Here is a 22695-nt window from a genome sequence, read left to right on the forward strand (position 1 = left end):
GCTGGCTGGGATGCGTGGGGCGATTAGCCCCCTGTTTTATTCAATTAGGAGGCAATTAGGGATCCTTGGGGGTATGGGACTGGTAATTAAGGTGATGTATAATTAGAGTTTCAACAAAAATTATCCAGGATTAAAAATCTTTTGAATAATTTCGTTTAAAAATTTCAAAAAGCGTTAAACACAATTTATCGGGGTTTGAATCAAGTCTATGTAAGGGTCTTGGGTGCTGCTCTGCTCGCGTAGCAGGAGGAAGAGGATCAGGGACAGCCGGGCGCATTCGCGGTTTGTGGAGAAAGTTCGTAAGGCTCCCGGGGCTGGGCTGGGCCTCGCCACCCGGCAGTGAGCGACTGTGGCGCTCCAAGCCGTGCAGTCTGGACGCCTGAGGGATCGAAATGTCGCACCTGGGGCGGGGGCACAGGGCTGGGAACGCAGGCCTGGACCAGTGGTCACAGCGGCTCTTAGCGCTACATACAAGTCGCGGCCAACTACCGCGCGGCGCCACCGGCGGCCACGTCTACGAGGCGCAGCCAGTCTTTCCCGCGGCTGTGCCCATGCGCCCTTGACCCCAGGCCAGACCCCAGCTGCCTCTTCCTAGTCTTCTTTGGTCAGCCGAGTCTCGAGGGTACCGGCCTCCTGGCTCCCTAGACGGAGATGCACAAGCTCTGCGCCCTGAATCCCTAGACACTGAACTCGATGCAAACTCTGCGGGCGCCCCTGGTCCCCTCGCTTCGCTGACCTGGGCCTGAAAAATGGGGGAGCAAGCCCAGGCTGGGGCTGATTTGGAGTCCTTTTGGACGTCGCAGGGAAACTCGGGTGGAGAGTGGGGGGTCAGGCTTTCCAGGGGCCGCTTCTGTGGACCTAGCTTCAATAAGGTGGTGCATGGAACCCACGCATTTGCCCCCACCTTCCCCTGCCTGCAGGGAGGAATAGCACTGCCTAGTCCCAGATTGCCCCACAGCCTTCTGGGAGGGATCAGAGGTCCCTACAGGCAATCTGCAGCCACCTGGCCCATGCTAGGGGGTCCTAACAGACATGACTTTATCTCTCCTTCACTGACCCTGGGAAGGATGGTGCGTGGAGCTTAACTGACATCATTTCAGAGATAAGAAACCTCAGGCACAGAGAAGCCAAGTAACTTACGCTGGGTCACACAGCAAGTTAATGGGGAAACCAAATATCAGTTCAGTCAACACCTCCAAGAGTTCTTACCCAGCTGCACACCAACCCCAAATACTACAGGCTACAGTTAATTCCATAGGATATTTTAAATTATTATTATGTGTATGATTTTAAGCATTTTCTCAAGGCCAATGCTCAACTTATGACAGGGCTATTTTTGAAAAGCAACTAGGACATCAATGTGCATACAGCTTGTGAAGGCAATTGACTAACTTCATCTGAGCCTCCTCTTGCCCCCACCCAGGCTTCGGCTGGAGTCATGGCCCATTGCTTCCCTGCCCCTGCTGTGGGTGTCCTTTCCCAAGGGCACAGGCAGGAGAGCAAGGGGGAAGCGCTGGCCAGGGATCAGCCTCTTCTGCACCCCCACTTCTGCCTTTTTTTGCCCCTGGGAAATGCATGAGGTGTAGCCTGCCGTGGGAGGTATAGGACTACCTGCTCCTCTCCCTAAATCTGGAAGGAAATGACCAAAGCCACCCCAGAGGCAGTCAGGTAGAGGGGAAACTGCCACCGCTGCTAGGACAGAAGGAGCTGGCTCTGAGGTCATGGATCCAGTGGAAGCAGCAGGTCTGAGTACCTCACGGGCCGTTGGCAGAGCCACAGTGGCCAGTCTGGGGCAGTGAGTGCTGCCGGTACTGTGGGCCCCAGGGTGACCAAGGGGCGGCCTCTTCCTGTTCTGACTGCTCGTAGACCCTTGAGGGTTTTGGGCATTACATCCTCCCTGGTCTAGAGGTGCCTGGGCTGGCCTGTCTGGCCGGCCTCTCTTGAGACTCTGAGGAACAATGCCTGGCGCTCCCAGATAGGAGGCCGGCTGCTTCGAGATACATATTTGTTTAATAGTTAACATTCTGTGCAAAAAAGGAGGGCAGTGGGAATCGGGTGGGGGCTTTGCTTATTTTATATCCACTATAACTATTTCTGTCCATGAAAATTGGCTTAATTATATCAATGGAATGTTTCTTTTTCAATTCTGTATGCAATTAGTCCATCTTGCCGGCTGCAATTTATTTTAATAAAAAAATAAACCAGTGGTGTGTTCAGTTCCTCGTCCCCTGGGGACAAATGCGATTGGTGTGTTTAATTTCATTAACTACAATGCGGCCTACTGGAAAAATGTATAAAATCCGCTTTATACAGCTTAAACACTGGCATTTGAAACAAATCATTATTGCATTAGCTGTCACACTGGTAATTCTAGAATCTCAGAAAAAAAATATATTATGGCTGTTTTTATAACCCTTTGCAAATGCACTGTTAAAATAATTTATAATCATTTTAAAACATGGCTCAGTCCTAGTGAATATTTTATCTCCTCTAAATAAGGTTCTGCTTTCTCCCGTGTTCATTTTACATCCGGATCCATGTGCTCTTTCCAGCCCCAAACACAAGAGTTCTACCCGGTGGAGAAAGTGGAGTCTGCTTTAAGCTAACCTGGAGGGTGGGAGCCTGTGTTTTCATCCTGGGCTGAGCTTCACTCTTGGCATGGAATATTCGGTGCAGTGACAGACTGCATTTGAAACATGCCCAGGTCAAATGCGACCTAACTGCACCCCAAGAGCTTGGTGCTACTGAGCCAGCACCCAGCTTTCCTCCCTCCCTCCTTCCATCCCTTGTCAGGTGGGAGGAAGAACTGCTAAATGCAACAGAGCTTTGCAGGTGTGGGAGCAAAACTGTCCCAGGTGTGGAGTTCCCATCCTGCAACTTGAACAAAGACTGGTTTTCCATCTCTGCCCCTTGTTGAGACCCGGCTTGGGAGGGCAAGAGAACTTGACGTGGACGTGATTTTGTAACCTCAGTGTGAGGATTCCTTAGAATAAACTCGGTCAGAAAATTTAAAGGCTGTGTGTTGCTTCTAGTGCAGAGTGTTTCCAAGAGTTGCCTGCTTTCTCCATAGCCGGGTTGCACACAGGTGTGGTGGCATCACCCTTCGCTGCACACGTCCTTGCTGGCTCTGAACCTGCCCTGAACTGATGTGAAGATGCACTGGACTTGACCTGAACCAAACTAGATGATTCCATGGGGAGGGGGTGGTGGGCATAGGGAAGAGTCTGATAGTCTGTTTTTCCTGATTTTGAGATTTGCGTGGTGGAGTACTGGTCTTTGACAGCTGAAGCCCTGCTAAGGGCTTGCTGGCTCTGCCCTGGCCATCGTGGAGGCACTCAGGGACATGTCTGGGTGTAAGGGTAGAGACGTTCTGGCTTGGCCTCTGTTTCTGTTCCTTGTCCCCAGGCAGTGTCAGGGGCACTAGCAGGAAGATATGATCTCCCTCTGACAAGTCTCAGGCCCTATTCTGAGGGAGAAGGTTTCTCAGGACCCCTGAGAGTTTCTTAGGTAATTCCCAGAAATACATTGGGCATTTCTGGGTACATTAAAGAGTATGCCCTCTCCCCTTCCCTGACCTACCTGGGTGGAATTAGGAGACACAGAAGTTATATTCTATAATGAGTTCAAATGTGTGGTGGGGGTGGGGACTTGGGGAGGGACATAGGGAACACCCCCTGAGTCACTGACTTGGGGTCTTAAACCCCCTGTTGCTTTTCTCAGGGGTTTTAGGGGTCGGTGAAGCAGACCTAGGGTGATGCTGAGAGTGGGCTATGTCTGGGCCAGGTCTTCTTGGATGCCAGGCTCTGTGGACTGGTCCCTACTGGAGTGACCTCTGCATGGCCAGGGTGGGGTCACCGAGCCTGTGGTTTACTTTCAATGCTGTGTGCTGTCAAGTTGAGAAATGAGTAGTCTTGTCTAGTTTCCTCCTTTAGAAAGAATAACAAAGCGGAATGCTGAGCCCAAATACAGGTTCCTGGCTGGTTGGCTGAGGGGTCTCATGTTGTGGTGGCGGGGAGTCAGGGGCTTGGTGCCTGGTTTGAGGGACAAGTTTGGGTACTGTGTGCCCCTTGTTACCATCTGGCTTTCTACCTCTGTGGAATCATCACCAACTCCAGGTAGTGGTTTTGAAGTAAGGAAGTGAGTTTTCACATGGTGGAAATGTGACAGGGGTGCCTGGGTGTGTGTTTACATGTCATGATCACAGTCTTTCCATCTCCAGCCTTGAGCCCTGTCTTGGCAGGGATGATTTCATGGAAGGTTTTGGAATAGTCTGCCATGGTGTTTGGTGGAGTGCTTTTGCCTGGTGTGTGTGTGGGGTCCTGGAGCCAGTCTGGGGTGGATCAGAGTGTCCCCCTCCAATCAGACAGGCCATCGGGGCCACATTTTATGTCCTTGGCCTGTCTGGAAAATTGCTTCATTGGTCCCCAGTCTCCTGACTTTCCTGGGGCTTTTTAGGGGAGCTATGGAGAGGGCCCCCCCTCCATATGTGTAGGTCTGCAGGTGCATGTAGATCAGGCCCGGGTACAAATCATCATTGCCTTCTTGCTGTAAGTCAGGCTCCCACTGTGTGGTGAAGCTGAACCACACACCAGTCTGCCCTCAGCTCTGGAGATGTACAATTTTGATTCTGGCCGCACAGCTCAGTCATGAAATAAAGCACACACACGATCATTAGCTCCCGTTTTGTTCTCAAATCAGAACACGCAGATGCCCAGATCTGCTTGGGCCTCTTTCATGGGCACCCTGAGTTCACAGGCCAGCACCTCCCTTCTGCCACCTCTACTGCCTACGGCTGCACTGGACATGTCCTTCTTCAGGCTAAAACAGCTGTTGGCATCTGCCAGCTCTGCTCCTAACAGAGGCTTCTCAATTCCTGTGGGGCCAGGATCTCCTGGGGGCTCTGACTGCCTCCACGCTCATTTCTGCTCCCAGAGTGTGTTCTCTGTGGGCCCACTGTGCACTGGACTCTGACACATTCTGGCCCAGGGGCGTGGGCGGTCCACCCACGGGTCGCTGTGTCAGGGTAGCACAGGCTGTCCCTGGCTGTTCTGTCTGCCTGTCACATGGAGCATGCAGTGAGTCTGGGTTGAACAGCTGCCTACCAGCCTCTCTGCATCCACACCAGTGAGCAGGTCCTCGCCCAGGGCCGTGGCTGGGCCAGGTCCCCGGCCAAGGCCTTACAGTTCAGATCATGGAGAGAAAGTCAGATTGAGATCCAGACGAGATACTGTCCCCTGCCCAGCATATATGCAGGTCACCAGCTCTTTCTTGTAGCCCTTGGCTTGAGGTGGAAGGGACACAGACCCTGGCTAAGGGCTCTATTTCAACTTAAAAGGCTGAGGGGAGAGGGAAGGGGGGGATGGTGGAGGGAGTCTCACTTGTGTGTCTTTGCTTCTGTGAGCTTGCTCCCTTCTCTTTCTCGGTGCCCCCCACCCTCCACGTCTTCTCTGTTTCTCTGTGTCTGTATTATTCTCTTAGTCTCTCTCTTTCTCTCTCTCTGTCTTCCTGTCTCTGTCTCTCTTGGTGTCTCTGTTGTTCTGTCTTTCTCTGTCTTACTCTTTCTCTCTTTGTCTTGCTCTCTCTCTCTCTTTCTGTCTTTCTGTCTCTCTCTCTCTTTCTGATTCAGTCATTCAAATGAAATCTGTGCTTTTCTCTCGTCCGGTGGCACATGCAACACTCCCAACAGTGCAGTAGGGGGACAGAATGACCGGGTTGGACACATGATGGATGGGCCCGGAATCTGATCAGAACTCTTTCCTGTAACATTTAATCCTATCTCTATATTCAGAAGCTGGCAGTCGATATTACACCGAAATATGGATTTACATAATAGACTCCGTCCACTGCTCCTGGCAGGGTCTCCCAGGGAGATGGGCATGCATTTCAGAGCACGTCCACATTTGTATCTGCCCAATGGGCTGTAACAGCCTCTTCTGAGGGGCCCACTACATCAGTCCATAAAACACTTAAACAAAGGCTGAAAATCATGTTCACCAGAGGAACCCAAGCGGTGACCGCGGGAAAACCGCTGCGGGCCCTGGGCAAAGCGGAAGTCGGCGTCGCTCTCATAGAACGTGGGCATTAATCCTCCTTCCCGGGAGAAGCTGGGCCAGGGGCCGCCGTCCTTCCTGGTATTTGTCTGCCTTCAAATGATGCTCCCACGTGAAGGTCTTGAGTTGAAACCCTCTCTCCAGAGTTAATGCTGTTACCACGAGGGGCGTTTTCTCCCTTGGTCCCTAAGAAAGCAATGTGATTAGGTCTTTACCATATTGAAAATGAGCAGGTCTGTGCTGAGCTGACATTTCTGGACCCTAGATTCAGGAGGGGCTGCCGGCTCCCCTGGACCTTCCCCGTTCCCTTGGGTGAAATTGCAGGGGCACTCTGGGCAATATTTCTGGGGTGTCAGTGTGGAGGAGAACACATGTGGCTGGAAGGCTCTTGGGGTCCCTTTTGGAAGGCAGCAGCAGCCTATCATTTGGAGAACGCCTCTTGACTTGGTAAAAACACTGCTGCTTTCAGCTGCAGAAACTGGCACAGAGCGTGTCTACCTGACTGGGCCACCTCCCTTTCTGCTGCCACCAGCTCATTCCTGAGGAGCTGCCTCCCTGGGAAATCTGCGGACTTCCTTGCAAATAACTCCCAGGCTCTTATTCCTGGAAAAGCAAATGCATTCTTGAACTTCTTGAGAACTGGCGAGTGTTTTGTTGGCCAGAGCTGGCTCTGCTTGAGGGAGAAAGGGCCCCTCACATAGTCCCTTTGTCTGATCAACATGCAGTGGCCGTCCCCATGGAGTGTGCACATATTTGTGCATGTGTATGTGTGTACACACATATGTGGACGCCTGTGTGCAGCAGAAACCTGGTGTTTGAACAAGGCTTTGTTGAGATCATTCCTGTGGAGTGCGTGCATGTGTGTGTGCCTACATGTGTACACTGGTGTCCAAGCAGAGACCTGATATTTGAACGAGGCTTATGTCCACACCCCTATTGAGATCAGCCTCATGGAGTATGTGCACACATATGCATGGATGTGTGCATGTATATGTATGTGTATACCTGTGTACAAACAGAGACCTGGCGTTTGAACAAGGATGCCTCCAAGCCCTTCTTTTTAATTTTATCAGTGACATTGCACAATGGTACTGGTACTTGTAAAATAGGCACCCACTTTTGCTGCACCCTTCCTGCTCTCTAGCCCCCTATGGTGTGTGAAGCAGTGGCCATCAGCAACCAGTGCCTGGACCAGCCGCTGGCCAGTCTGCAGCTGACTTTTCTGAGACTTGGAAAAGTTAAAAGGTGCTAGACAGTAGTCAGCGAGCACTTTCCTGTGTGTCTCTTATTCCAAAGAAGAAACAAAGAGGCGAGGGGCTGTTTAGAGAATCCCAGGGTCCCGGTGCTTGCATTTAGAAAAATTAGGCCTCTTGAAAAATTACAGAATTATCCCAATAGTGTCAGGTTCCAAGATAATGATGTGTCTGTGTGTGAAAATATTAAATTGCAATAACACGCCGGACGAGTACCTCTCCGAATAGGGTATTCAGTTCCCAGCCTGGGCTACACATACAGCTAGTGACTGACAGAGTACAAATGGTGTCGTAAAACATCAGGGACTTACAGCCGGACTCCATCTTTTTGATCCGTTTCTCTCTCCTGGCCCATTCAACCATCCTTTTCGTTAATGAAATACCCCAGTGATGTGGCTAATTATTTATTTATCACATTAGCAGGAGGAAAAGCTTCCAGAGATGGATCAATTTTTGCCCTGGAAGTGATTTGACATGACTTGAGAAATAAGACTTATAAAGTATGCAGGAGGACAGGGGTGGTTCAGTGGTAGAATTCTTGCCTTCCAGATGGGAAACCTGGGTTCAATTCCCAGCCAGTGGCCCTCCTGGGCAGCCACCACTCACTCACCCATCAGAGGAGGCTTATGTGTTGCTAGGGTGGTGAGCTCCGGTAGCATAGTGGCTAAGGCACTTGACTGCTAACCAGAAGGCTGGCGGTTCAAACCCACCAGCCACTCCTTGGAAGGAAGGTTGGGCAATCCTACTTCCGTAGTGATACTGCCTCGGAAACCCAAGGAGGGGTCACTATGAGTCAGGACTGACTCGACGGCACATAACAACAACAACAACAAGGGTGGTGAACAGGTTTCAGCAGACCCTCTGGAATAAGATGGAGTGGGAGGAAAGGCCTGGTGATCTACTCCTGAAAATCAGCCACTGACAACCCCATGGATCATAATGGTCTGATCCACAACCCATCATGGGGATGGCTCAGGACCTGGCAGTGTTTTGTTCTGCTGTGCATAGGGGCACCATAATTCATGGGGCGACTTGATGACACTCAAGAACAATGACAAGATATGCAAGGTAGTGTCCTCAGACCTTCCAAAGTGCCCTTCGTCAGTTCTGCTCACAATGTCTGTATGGCCTGTTCCTCACACGTCCCATTCCCTGCAGCCAATCTTGAGCGAGACCAGTTCTCTGTCTCGACCAAGGACTGATCCTAGATTTCTGCTCAGAGGAATGTGTTGCACTGACTTCTTCCGGGCAAAGGCAATTTGAGCAGCGACAAGTACATGGAGATGGAGGTTGATCTGTCATATTTTTACAAAGCCTGTGGAGGCCCTGAGGCTCTATGCCTCCAACAACCAGCTCATGCGATACAGGGCATCCCGGGCTCCCCTTGTCTTCAGACTCATATCCAAGCTCAGGAGTGGGCACATGCATATGAGAGTGTGCACTGGGAGCAGGCATGGGGGAGCCCAGAGAGGTCTGGTGGCTGCACGTTTGGCTGAGTGTCCTTATGCACAAAAGATCTAAACAAAAAGGTGGAAAGTGAGAGAGAGCTCCGAAATTCTGGGGGCTGATAGCATGGGCCTTGAGGGGCTCTCGGATTTCACGGCTGGGAATCTGGACTGAAAAGCACAGGGGCCCTAGAGTCTTAACTTTCTTTCCATCGAGGTGTTAATCTTACCTTCTGAAGGTTAGATAAAGCTGCTAAAAGCTGCTGTTTGCGATTGAATCTCATCTGCTAATTATGGCGGCCGGGCTCCGGTTCGAGGCCCCACTCGCCTGCCCCCCGTGGTCCTCTCTGCTGGCAGCCTTGATAAGGGATTACGGAGTTCTCCCTTTACCGGGGGTTTTAAGTTGCTTCTCGATCCCGACAGATGACCCTCGTTCAAAGGAAGCAGGAGGACCCTGGAGGCCACAGAGTGTGAAAAGCTTAGGACCAGCACCTGGGTTCTGTCCACCCCTAGAGAGAGCCCCTTCTCAGCCTACCAGGCTCAGTATGAGGTGGGAGGAAAGGGGACAAGAGGTGCACACAAATGTGCTACCTTGCGCTCTTTGCTGAAGAACCCGTGTGTCTATACACCAGGACAAGGGATAGTGCTTCGCCTTACTTGCAGGGTTGGCTCCCTTGGCCACTTGGTCCAGCTGGAGCAGAGTGGAGGTGTGCAGAGTGGGGGCTCTTTCCGAAGGAGAAGTGACTGGGGACAATTCAAAGGAGCCCCAGTTGGACTTGGCAGGACGTCTGTACGTTTCGGGCCACGTTGGGCCTCCTTTGAAATCCCGGCAGCATGGTTGCCTTGCATCATGGGGTGTCTGTAGCTGGAGATGGGTGTGGGTTGGTCACAGGAGCAGAGGACACAGGTGAGGTCCCTGGGGGACAGGGAGGCTTCCACAGAACCAGTATCACAGATCTTGGCACAGAGCTCAGGAAAACCAAACCAGCCCCAACCCTTCCTCTATGCCTGTCCCAGAGGCTGGAGTTCCTATGACCTTGGGGTCAGCAGGCAGGCTTGGAGGCAAAGAAGCCCAGACAGGGACCCTAGAGTATGGCAATGAGCACTCCTGCGAGCATCACCCCAGGCACTGTCGTACATGCGGCATCTTGTTGGGGCACTCTCCCGGCCTTGGCCTCAGAGTGCTATGGGTCAGTCCAGATTCAAGAAGGGATGTGCCACTCCATCCCCTGAGCTAACTATGACCAAGACCTGGGTACTTGATGGACCTGCCTGCTAGGCCACCTGCTGGCACCTTGGGGAAGCTGGCCCTTGGTTTCCATTCAACTGGTAGGTGAAGGCATGGGACTACAACAGGCTCTGAGCTTGGTGTCCATGTCCCCTGGGGTCATGGGTGCTCTGGGAAGGTGCTGGGCCCAAGGGGAGGTTTTCTGTACCCTGTGATCTTCTAGAAAAAGTAGGATCCCCTGTTAATGGGGAGAGAGCACTTCCAGGCCAGTGTGATGGGGGCCAGTGGGCCAGTGGTCCAAACCAGAGGTGGACTTTCACTTAGACGGAAAGGTTTGCTGTCCTGTGGGGACCAGGGGTGACTGCCCCCAACTGGTTGGGGCTCTGTGGATGTGCTCCAAAGGAGAACCATGCTGAGGGTAGGTTCAGCTTTAGAAAGGTGGTAAGGAGGGTGCTCTAGCTGCTGGGGCCCTTGGAAGCATCCCTCCACCCTGACCTGAAATTGAGATAGGCCCCACTGGCCATGATCATGGTACTTTTGTCCCAACAGGCTGGCTCCTGGGGCCCTTGAGCCATGTCCTCATCTCTCTTGGGCCAGAACAAAACAAGGACCAGGCAGGGGCCAAGGTCCCTCCTTCCCTGGGATGTTGCACCAGACACAGGGAGGCAGAACTGGCTTGAGTTCTGTCCCCTCCAATCCATCAAAACTTGAGTGGGTGACTTTACCTCCTTACAAGAGGCCTTGCCTAGGGTGATGGGATCCTGTGTGTGATGGAACTGGCTCCCAGACATGCTGGGCAGGATGAGGGGGCCCTCGTGTGCCCCTATGGTTCTCTGCTTTCTCTCCTTCATACCAAGGGTGGATCTTCCTCAGCCTCCTGGTCCCATAGTCTGGAGCTGGCTCAGATGGGACACTGAGGAGAGAGGCAGATCTCTAGGGCTGAGGAGGCAAAGGCTGTCTGGTAGGGGGCTTGCTGGGATTGTCACTGGGACATTCTGCTCAGTGAGCTATCCTTATTGTATTACTGTCCTTTGCTTGAGGCTGTCCTTAGTAGCTAGTTTGGGTTTCACTGCTATACCTGGGATCTACTGGCACCTGGTTGGAGGCAGGTATGTGTGTGAGTGCAGGCCCAGCAGGCCCCAAGGCCTGTGGGTGGAGCCTGCAGATGAAGAAGCTTGTCTGAAACAAGACTGCGGTGAGTGACGTGCAAGCAAGTGGGTAGGTTTCTTTGCAAGCCACATGCTGTTATCAAGGGGCTGCCATCTTGGCTTGGGATGCGTTTGGCATGTGTGGACAGCCAGGCAGACTGTCCACAGGGTGGACTTGGGCAGCTGCACTGCTCTCGTGGTCCAGGCAGAGGCAGGCTTCCTACGGGTTCTGGGTTTCACCACAGCTTGGGCTTCTTCACCAAGTTTCTGGGGTGAGAAGAGCCATGGCACGTTTTGTCAGCCTTTGCTGGGGAGCACTCAGCTCTTAGCAACACCTGACAAGTGTCTGCACATAGAACCAGCCCTGGGATGGAGGCATGCATTGCCTCTGCTGAAAGCGAGAGTCCTGAGCCTGGCCCTGCCTTTTGGTATCTCTGGCTTCATTTTGTTCTGGGTGCTTTTAGGGCACTTTATCTGAGTGGCAGTTCCCAAAGCTGATGGGGGACTGTTTCTCCTCATGTTATAGCTGTCCAGCTGGCATGCTGGCTTCTCAGACTGGGTCTGATGTCATTGAGGGGATATGCTTTGGACTTGCTTATGGGAGCTATAGGATAGTGGAGCTGAAGTACAACCACAGGTCCTGTATTCACATGCACACACACGTGCACACTCGTACTCACATTACATAATGTGCTTATGTGCATACACGCACTCACATGTACACAGCACAACCATGTACACATGCATACACATGCACACATGTACATGACACACCTAGCAGAAGCACACGTTCATGATACACACATGCACACATGTGTGCACACACATTCAGTGCATTTGTGCACATGCAGGTGCATAATATGCTCATATGCACACATGTACACAGTGCAAACATGCACATATACACACATGCACACAACACTCACATACATATATATGTGAATACACAATGCACAGTACCTACGTTCATGCACACATATACACATATACACATACTGTTGCACACCACACATGCACGCAATGTACATGCATGCACACATGCACAGAGTACTTAGCTTAAACAGACATAACAATGTGACTAGAGTCTGGTTTTAGTCTTGGCCTTTTTGAGTGACTTTGTGTGTGGGCATCAGAGTGGGGGACCATTGTGGCAGAGGAGTCAGCTCCTGGTTTAGTGTGATGCCACCCATTCCTGCTGCCCCATCAAGGTAGGCTGTGGAAGGAGCCCAAGGTGGTGGGTACAACTAACTCTAAACCGTAATCCTTGGGCTTCTTGCAGGAGGGTGGATCTTGGCATCTGCTGGGCTGGGTGAAGTCCTTTTCTCTGCCCCTTGCTGGGGACTGTGGTCCTAGCAGACCCTGGGGTGCATGGGGACACCCATCATGGGGGCAGGCTGTGCTTCCAAAAATGCAGCAGGACAGGCTGCAGTCCCCCGATCCAGTGTCAGACAGACAGAGGAGCAGGGACGGGGCTGCCTCTGGCCCTTTCAAAGGGACATTCAATCTGAACCCTGGGGCCCAGTAAGGAGATTCCAGCGAGCACAGAGTGGATGGAGTCAGACTCAGACACACTCAGCGGTGGGAGAAAGCACTTTCCAAGTGTCCAGGCCTCTGGCATGAGGCCCTTTGTGGGATTATCTGCCCCCCCTGGGAGGTGTGGAATGCTGGGGGTGAGGGGCCGCAGCAATAGAGAGCTCATGCAGGCCACTGATAAAACAGGCGGCTTTCTGCGCCGCCCTGCCACCGAAATTCGAGGTGCAGTCCCTGAGTGGAGGCCACTGGCCCAGACATTTGAGCCAGGGAGGCAGGGGCCAGGTTGTACTTGCCCTTGAGAACTTGAGTCGAGTCCACATCTGCTGGGCTTGATACTCAGGGCCCCTGCCCACTTAAGGGGGAAAAAAAAAAAAAGGGAATAAAAGATGTCCAGAAAGGCCCGATCAACGTCTTGCTTCCCACACTTGGCTCAGTGGGAGTCCGTGGAACCCGTGGGTGCTGGGCTAGTGGCCGACAGATGTGGGGCTGCAAAATCTCTACCTTGGGCTAGCAACTTAAGCCCCCCACTTTTTAAAAAAAATTATTATAGATTTTATATTTTCGAGTCCTTTTAGGTTTACAGAAGAACTGTATGGAAACTATGGCATTCCTGTGCCTCTTCCTCCCTGCAGCCTCCCCGGTTATGAACTTCTTGTATTGGTGCAGTACTTGTGTTAGAACTGATGAACCAATATTGGTACATTATTATTAACTAGAGCCCACAGTGTACATTCGGGCTCACTCTCTGTGTTGTCCAGTTCTGTGGGCTTTGACCAATGCTATGTCATGTATCCCCCATTACAGCACAGTGTGTGTTAATTTCTCCAACCTAGAACTGTCCTGAGCTCCATTTATTCACCCCTTTCCTCTCCCCCTGAGTCCCTGGGAACCACTGACTTTTTCACTGTCTCTATTATCTTGCCTAAGGAGCCCTGGTGGTGCAACGGCTAAGCGCTTGGCTGCTAACTGAAAGGTCAGCAGTTCGAAACCACCAGCCTCTCCTAGGGAGAAAGATGGGCCATCTGATCCTGTAAAAATTACAGCCTTGGAAACCCTATGGGGCGCTTCTGTATAGTTGCTATGAGTTGCCATTGACTTGGTAATGGGTTTGGCTTTTCAATTGTCTTGCCTTTATAGAATGTCCTATTGTTGGAATCGTACAGTATGTAGCCTTTTCAGACTAACTTTTTTCACTTAGCTGTATGTATTTAAGATCCCTCCATGTCTTTTTATGGCTCGTTAGCATATTTCTTTTTATTGATGAAAAACCTTCCACTGTATGGTTGTACCACCAAGTGTTTTTCCATTGGTCTCTGGAGGGATATCTTGGTTCTTTCCAATTTTTGGTGACTGTGAATAAAGCTGCTATCAACTTCCATGTGGGCTGGTAACTTTTTATTCTTTTTTTTTAATTGTGACTTGGGTGAAAGATTACAGAGCAAGTTTGTTTCTATTTAGCAATACACATTTTGTTTCATGACCGATTACAATTCTCATAATATAACAGTTCTCTTCCCACTTTCTCCCTGTGGTTACCTCTTCCCTGTATCCTTTCCTATGCATTCCTGTCCTCTGAGCTATCTCCCTGTGCAAATGCTGCCCTTCTGATCTCCCGTGGTTGATTATTCTGAGAGTGCACCTCCTTGGTGTAATTGTTCACCTCTCAGGTACACTGCTTGGCTGGAAGTTAAGCCACAGGGAGTGAGTTCAATTCCAGGCCCTGAGGGTGACTAGGGGCCATGGTTTTGGAGGTTTCACCAGTCTCTATCAGACTGATAAGGCTGTTTTTTTTTTTTTTTTTAATGATTACAAGTTTTGTTCCACATTTATCTCCCACTTTATCCAGGATCTCCTATTTTGATCCCTTTCTGAGTGGTTGGCAGTGATAGCCAGGGACCATCTAGTTCTTCAGATCTCAGAGTCATGGAGGTGGAGCTTTGTGTGGTTGACTAGTCCCTTGGACTAATTGTTTCCATGCATCTTTAATTTTCTTCATACTTTTTTGCTCTGGAGGAGGAGAGACCCATTGTTGTGTCTTAGATGGCCACAAGCTTTCAAGACCCCAGCTGCTACTCACCAAAGTAGGATATGTTGTTGTTGTTGTTATGTGCCATCGAGTCGACCCGACCCGACTCATAGCGACCCCTCCTTGGGTTTCCGAGGTGGTATCACTACAAAAGTAGGTTGCCCAACCTTCCTTCCGAGGAGTGGCTGGTGGGTTTGAACCGCCAGCTTTCTGGTTAGCAGTCAAGTGCCTTAGGCACTATGCTACCAGAGCTCCTAAAGTAGGATACAGAACAATGTTTTTGTGTAGTATGTTATGCTAGTTGAGCATGATGTTCCCTGTCACCATGGTCCTGAGCCCATGGGCCCAGTGACTCACTCCCTCAAGGTATTTGGCTGTGGCTAGTTTGTTTTTTTTTTGGTTTATGTGCTGGTAACTTTTCTTTTTTTAAAATTTTTATTGTGATTTGGGTGAAAGTTTACAGAGCAAATTCACTTTCCATACAGCAGTTCACATACACTTTGTCTCATGATATTGATTATAATTTCCCATGATGCACCAGCTCCCCTCCCACTTCCTCCCCATAGTTACCTCTTCCCCGTGTCCTTCCCTTCCATGCACTCCTGACCCCTGAGTGGTCTCGCTGTACAAACACAGCCTCTCTGTTCCTTGATGATTGATCTCTCCAAGGAGTGTATCTACCTAATATAAATGTTCAGCTCACATGCCTGTTTTTTGTTTGGTTGGAAGCCACAGGAGTGGGTTTGATTCCAGACCTGAAGGACAGCTAGGGGCCATAGTCTCAGGGGTTTCTTCACCAGGCTCTATCAGACCAGCAAACTGGTCCTTTTTTCTTTTTAAATGATTTTGAGTTTTGTTCCACATTGTTCTCCCACTCTATCCAGTATCTCCTACATAGACCCCCCCTCTGAGTAGTTGACAGTGCTAGCCAGGCACCATCTAATTCTGGTCTCATCACCATGTAAGCCAAGGATCTCATGGTGTACCAGTCCCTTGCATCTTTGGTTTTCTTCATTCTTCCTTGGTCTAGACGAGGAAAGACCCATCATCACATCTAGATGGCCACTTGCGAGCTTTTAAGATCCTGGGCTCATAACTTCTGATGCATGTTTGTAAGCTTGAATTGGGAATCCTGCTGGTTCAAGGGTGAGGTGGTCCTGGTGGACAGGAAGTGGGTGGGACTCACCCTGTTGCATGTGCAACACAGCTCTGAAGGTTTGGGGTTTGTTTCCAGTCTCAGGGATGGTTTCCCCAAGCTATCCAGCCCCTTGTTGCTGGCCCCTCATTGTCTTCAATTTGTACACATCTTTGTTGGTAGATGAGCTGAGGTCACAAGTGTAACAGCCAACTGTTACATGAGGCCTGGTTCCTGAGATCCAGTCTTGACTATCTAGAATGTATATCTAGGTGAGCTTGGCACAAACTCCACACAGGTGGGATTATAATCTGTAAGAGAAATGGGCGTTCCTGAGGCCACCACAGTCTTGGTGGGATTTGGGGGCCTACTGGCTGAGGTTCTTCTGAATTTGCATTCATGGAGGTCTCCACTGTGCCAGGTCAGACCCCTTGGCAGCCCAGGTTAAGGCTACATCTTGACAGCTGACCAGGGGGAGGACCCAGGGGCAGGTGAGCTTGGTGTCGCTGAGAGCTGTTACAAACCACTCTAGGAAGGAAGCGAACCGAGGGCAGAGAAGGGGGACTTTCCAGAGAAGGAGGCCTGTGTCTTCATAGAGCAGGAGTGTTCCAGTCTTGGAATGGGGGTAGTGGGTAGGGAGTATTGGCATTTATGCTTTCAGTGGGCAGTGGACAGCACAGGCTCTGGGCTCAGGCAGACCCAGGTGGGATCTGGGCATTGGAGTGAACTGTGGGACCTGACCCCTTCCTTGCCTCTCTTAGCTCAGCATTCTCATCCACGGAGGGGTGAGATCCATACTCATGGGGCTGTGGTTAAATTGGAGAAGGGGGTCCCCGCCGCTCTAGGAATTGGCATCTTGCTCATGATTAGACTCTTCTCTTTCAGGCATGGCAGGGCATCCACAGCAGCATGTCTATGGCAGGGTATTCATCGCAGGGAGTCCAGTGAAGGGTGTTCACAGCAAGGTGTCTATGGCAGGATGCTCACAACAGGACATCCATAGCAAGGTGTCCAGGGCAGGGCATCTATGGCAGGGAAGCCACATCAGGCAGGTGGTGGAGCCCTGAGTAGGAACAGCTGTAGAAGCTTCAAAGACATGCTTACCCCAAGCATCTTCAGGACCTGCTCAATATGCCTCCTTGAGAGATGGAGTTGCAGAAGCATAGTTGACTAGGAGATGGGGTGAGGGGGTGGTTGGCTTTTCTGAAGCCTTCCTTAATAAAACCACATCAAATCACAGCCTGCTGGTCTGAGCCATGGCCCAGCAACCTTCTTTAGGGCAACTCAGGGAGGCTTTGAAACTGTCATCTGGGGGGCCTGTGTAGCTGGAGAACTGTTTCACTGGCCCCTTCCCCTGATGCCCATCGAATCCCCTGTGTCAGAACAGAGAGAGCTGAGAGATATTTGGGTATAGGAAGAGGGAAGCTTGCTGGAGGCGAGCTATGGGTGCACACATTTTATAAACTGTAAAGTCTTTGCCCATGGAAGTGTCTTCCAGCTGGTGCGCAGCTGCCTGGCCTCCAGGATTGCCTGTTTCCTGACCTCCAGGCTGTTGGAAGCTGAGGTGTCTCTCACAGTGGACTTCCAGTTGAGTGGACTTCCTGTTGAGTGGTGCAGGGGGTTCTGACTTCCAGGTCAGGGAGACTTCCAGGGCTCCTGCCTGCACCCTGTGAGATGTTCCCCTACAATCTTGTACCCCTCAGAGTCCGCACTGGAAAACTCCAGAGGAAACGGCTCTGAGCCCTAGAAACATTGGCTCTGTGCCTCTATTCCCCCCGTTCCCGGACTCCCTCCTCATGACTCATCTTCATTTGGACCCATCCTGATGCTAAGGGAAACTGGTGGACTAAAGGGACTCAGGGACTTACCTTTTGGAATTATCATGATACTGACCAGAAATGGGGCCTCCCAGTGTGCCAGGCCATCTTGTCTGTGGTGGTACCCACTGAGCCCTGGGCCCCAGAGCTTGGCTGGCTTGCCAGACTCTCAATCAGGGCCTAGACCTAAAGCACAGCCATAGCCAACCCCACACATAAATTTCTGCATGGTGATTTTACAAAAGCTGTCTGTTGTAGACGCTTCCTCTTGGAGCTAATGGATGATTCTTGGCTTAATCTGTTGGCTTGCTTTTTTTTTTTTGTTTTTTTTTTTTTTTTTTTAATGGAGTGTGCTGTTAATTAGGCAAAAGATCTGCAGAAATATGCTCTCGCCTTGAGATTTCTGTGAAAAATGAGACCCCTCCTGAAATTTCCAGTAGTGAAGCAATTAAGTGATGGAATTCTGCAATCTACACGCGGTATCATTCACCTCCGACACAGCAGAGAAGAGGGAAAGAAAGGGAGAGAAAGAATGAGAAATGAGAAGAGAGCTAGTCCAAGTTACTGTAACTATCAGGCCGCAGTGAATGTTTGGAGTTAAAATGAAGACTTTTGTGCTATTGGGGCTCTGCACCCGTTTCTAACCCTCTTCTTGGAAGCTTCTATTCCTTTGGAGGTGAAAGGTGTAAGATGAGGTTTTCTTATTTAAAAAAGGGGAGGGGGCTTTGAATACTTGGTGCATGGCCAACCCCCAACGGTGAGACAAGCTGGGGAGCTTAAGGGCAGAAAATGGAAGGGAAAGGGATGTCTTCCTTGGACATCCAACATACAGTAGCAAGGGACTCCCATAGATGGTTGCTCCCTGGGCCACCCCATGTTGAGAGCCAAGGAGACAGGGTGCTAGGAATGTCCCCAGAGTGGAGAGGCTGGTGACAGTGTGGATTCACACTCGGGGTCCCAGGTGAGGAACTGCTTTCCACAGTAGGGCCGCACTCAAGAGCCCTTCTTGCTCTTTGCAGGCAACTCAACCCCAAATGAGGAAATTCACATTTCCTAGGTTGAGGGGTGGGCAGAGTGTTTAGACCATAGGAGGAGATTTAAACCAGCTTTGATTTCTTTGGTTGCAAACAAATTCTTGAACAAAAAAGCCCAATTTACTCCTATTGCCTCGGACATCATGAATCTAAAGTTTCCAGACTATCAACCGAGAGATGGCTGATAGCCCTCACACTCCTTATAATTGCTTTTTTAAAAAAAATTCCTGATGGTGTTTGCCACAGGGATATCATTTTCAGTTTTAGTTTTTATTTTTTTTGAAAAAACAAACAAACAAACAACAACCTTGAGATGCCTTTGGAAAACAAGTCTCTGGTTATTGACAAATGCATTTTCCGGGGTGGGAGACGCGTTTCTGTTGGCGGCTCTGGAGCCCAGCCTCCTGTTTGTGGTTGAGCAAAGATTAGACTAAATTTCTTGGCGAGTTGTGTTTTCCTCGGGTCCCCTGTGACTTCCTTGCTCTTTGGCCTTCATGCTACATTCTTTTTGCTTTCCTCATTTCACTCCGTAATGTTGTTTCTCTCACCTTCTAAAGCCGGCCAACAGCGTGCTGGAGATTTATGAGGTTTAAACTTTTAACATGATAGTCTATTTTATATATTCTCACTGCCGCTCCAGTCGGTTGACCTCATGCCATTGCTCTTGGTGCAATATGTACATGCAGGGTTTTGTTTGGCTAAAAAATCTCTTCATGCAAGAGGTGGAAGGCATGGCTTCCTTTGGAGTCTTTGTTGCATTAAATTAGTGAGCTGCGGCCTGGAGTCACTCAGAAAAATCCAGAAAGCAACAACGAGAAAAGCCCCACACCACCTTTCCCCTGTTTTGTGTTCTTATGTGTTCTAATAAAACGAAAGCTGGGTGCTTGGGCAGGTAGGAGGGGGCGGGGGAATGAAATGCATTGGTGTAGCTTCCCCCTCCCTGTCCCCCACATTCCCCATCTCTTGGTGGGTGCCCCTTCCTCTGGATGAGAATGGACAAGGAACGGTTTTGGTCTGGAGGGAGCCGAGACCATGGTCAGCAGTGTCTCTCTTCTGGTTTTCCTGTGTTGAGCTGTCTGCTGATCACACATGGCGAGCATCATTTGCACTGAAGGGACCTGAGGCCTGGCTAGCCCTGCCCCTCGCCAGTTGCCACCTCCCGCCCCTTGCTGAGCTAGTCCCTGATGGGGTAAGGTCAGTTTCAAATTCAGAACCCCAGAACCACTGCAGGGGCTCAAAGGGCTTCTCTCTCCCATTGTGCCCCAGACCTGCAGGTGTTTCTGGGAACTGCTGGGCACTTGACCATTTGCTGCCCCAGTGCATCTCCCACTGGCAAGGCACATGGCCTGAGGGAACTTCAGAGGCATGTCCTGTGTTGGACAGATGGATGAATGGATGGAGGTGGTGCCCACAACTGTGCCACAGCCGGCTACGAGAAGATGGGTGTGAGCCCTATATCTCTCTGCATGTTCTGGTGCTAAGGCTAAGCATTGATTTCTGAAAGGTGAGGTCCTCGGGTCCATTTACACCTAACCCACTGCCCACCTGGACCACATCCTCTGCAGAGCGGCTCCTGAAGAAGCCAGCTGCCATGCTGGGCACCAAAAGGGGGCTCTAGGAGCTCCACATATAGCAGCAGAAGGGGATGGAAGCCCCTCAGAGCACACAGCTTGTTCACGGTCCTGCACCGGAAAAATAAACCCCATCAAGACATCCCTAGGCCATAAAATGCCCATCCTTCAATTGGCCTTTTTATACAGCAGCGCTTCCTAATTTAAACAAACTGCACCTGGGCAGCCAGGGACAGACGCCCTTTCTCTGGGCTGTGCTACCCCACGGCTCATTTGCGGAGCAGCTACTACTGTGGAGGAAAATCCCCTTTTTATGGCATCTCTGACAGGCTGGGCCTGATCCTGGGAAGTTTTATCCCCAGGCTGCATCTGTGCCAGACTTACTTCTCCATGTAGTAAAAATAGAAGCCCTGTGGAGCTGAGTGTGTTCCACCCTCCAGAGGCAGTGACACTGGGGAGTAGGGTCCTCCGAATATCTGTGACCCTGCATGCAGAATCACTTTACTCATTCACTCACTCCTACCTTCACTCATTCACTTATTCATTCATTCATGCATTCACTCATTCATTTATGTACTTATTCATTCACTTATTTATTCACTCACTAGCTCATTCTAAGGAGCTCTGGTGGTGTAATGCCTAAGGCATTTAACTGCTAATCAGAAGGTTGGCGATTCACACCCAGCAGCCATTCTGTGGAAGGAAGACTGGGCAATCTATTAAGCTAAAGATTTACCACCTTGTAAAACTGTAGCGTAGTGCCTAAGGCACTTGACTGCTAACCAGAAGGCTGGCGGTTCAAACCAGCCACTCCCCTGAAGGAAGATAGGGCAATCTACTTCCGTAGTGATACTGCCTTGGAAACCCAAGGAGGGGTCACTATGAGTCAGGTCCGACTTGATGGCACATAACAACAACAACAAACCCAAAGGGGATCACTATGAGTCGAAATCAACTCGATGGCAGTGAGTTTGGTTTTTAAATGGGCACATGAGATATAAACATCCACAAATTAAGTAGCCATTCCTAAGCAAAATCAGCACTGGATTCAGGAACATCAGGGCTGCCTGGGTGTGCGGCAGACAACTCAGGTAAGAGCCAGAGTGTGTGCCAGATGGGCCTGGGTTTGAATCCCAGCTCCCCTACCCCTCAGCAACCCCTTAAAGGACACCTCTAAGCCATGCGTCCTCACTTGTTAGTAGGGATAAGGTTGTTCCCCATGGGTTGCTGCGGGAATTGAAGATGAGGAGGCAGGAAAGTTTCCTAGTATATCAGAAGCAATCAGGAGATGTCTCTGTCACCATGGAGTGGGAGTGCCTAGGGCTGTGCTAGGCAGGGTGGGTGACATTGAGTTTGTGGTGGTCACTTCCCCCAGGGGCTGCTTCCAAGTGAGTTTGACTGGGAGACCTGGGTGGTGCCAACAGAAGCTCGGTTGCTCACCTGGGCCAGGCAGGGACAGGATCTCCACTTAGCAGGGCTTCACGGGCTTCTCAGATCCTGCTGCATGCCTGCTGAGTCCCCTCGGAGGGCCCCTCAGCTGTGCAATCTGTCTAATGATCCATGACTGTTTTGTGCAAAGAAGGGCCAGGCCCCCAGTTCTTTCTGCAGGGCCACGCATCACTCCCCCTCCCTATCTGCTCACCGTGCTGGCTTCTTACTCCATGGCCAGTGGTCTCTGCACTGTGCCACAGGGTGGCCTTAGGCAACTCCAGACTCAGGCCAGGTTCCTTCACTGATGCTAATGGCAGCCCTCTGTTGGAACCCTGTCCTCCCCACCTTTGAACTCTAGCTGTGGCCCCCTGATCATCAGTAGAAAGGGAGTGAGGTCCCTTCTGGAACCATCCCCTGAAGAGCATGCCAGCATGGGATTTAAGCTTCCTGTGTAGTGGTAGAAGAAGTTTCTGTTTGAGTGTGGGGCACACAGACTGGCCTCCAAGTCACCCCTGGGCCTAAAGCAGCACCTTCCACTGCCCTGTGAGCCCTGGATTCATGGCTGAGCATAGGCAGGAGAGAAGGGCCTGTTCTCAGGGGCCGACCCTTGTGGGGAGACAGATGCAGACACGTGGTCAGACACAGGACAAGTTCAGTTGTGAAAATGGCCAGGAGCATGCATGGGTGTTGAAGAGTGCGGGCTGGGGATGTCACCTTAGGTAGATGGTCCTGGTGGGCTCCCCTAGGGGAGCTGCATTGGGACATAGGGTCCAGATCCAGCTGTCAGCAGCAAGCATCATGGGCAAGAGGTCCCCTTAGTCCTTGTGATAATGCTGCTGAGGTACAGGTGCCTCTGGGGAGGCTGGGGGTTGGGGATCTGGGAGACTTTGTTCTGGAGTTCTTTTTTTTTTTTTAGTTTATTGCTTGATATGTGCCTTTTCATTCCTTTATTCTTTATTATTATTATTATTTTTTTTTTTTACTGTGATTTTATTGTGATTTGGGCGAAGGTTTACAGAGCAAA

The 22695-nt window shown here is 50.7% G+C and overlaps 1 protein-coding gene across 1 annotated transcript in view; it reads left to right on the forward strand.

Annotated features, from left to right (window-relative positions):
• The first annotated feature begins 392 nt into the window (after window positions 1-392).
• PRDM16 (PR/SET domain 16) overlaps window positions 393-22695 on the forward strand; it is a 466689-nt gene continuing 444386 nt past the window's right edge. Inside the window, exon 1 of the mRNA XM_042781601.1 lies at window positions 393-555. Within this exon, the coding sequence (XP_042637535.1) occupies window positions 393-555 (163 nt within the window). The remainder of the gene's footprint in view (window positions 556-22695) is intronic.

The sequence above is a fragment of the Orycteropus afer genome, unplaced genomic scaffold, assembly GCF_000298275.1.
Source record: "Orycteropus afer afer isolate SDZICR_OR568_19922 unplaced genomic scaffold, OryAfe1.0 scaffold00136, whole genome shotgun sequence".
Classification (NCBI taxonomy): domain Eukaryota; kingdom Metazoa; phylum Chordata; class Mammalia; order Tubulidentata; family Orycteropodidae; genus Orycteropus; species Orycteropus afer.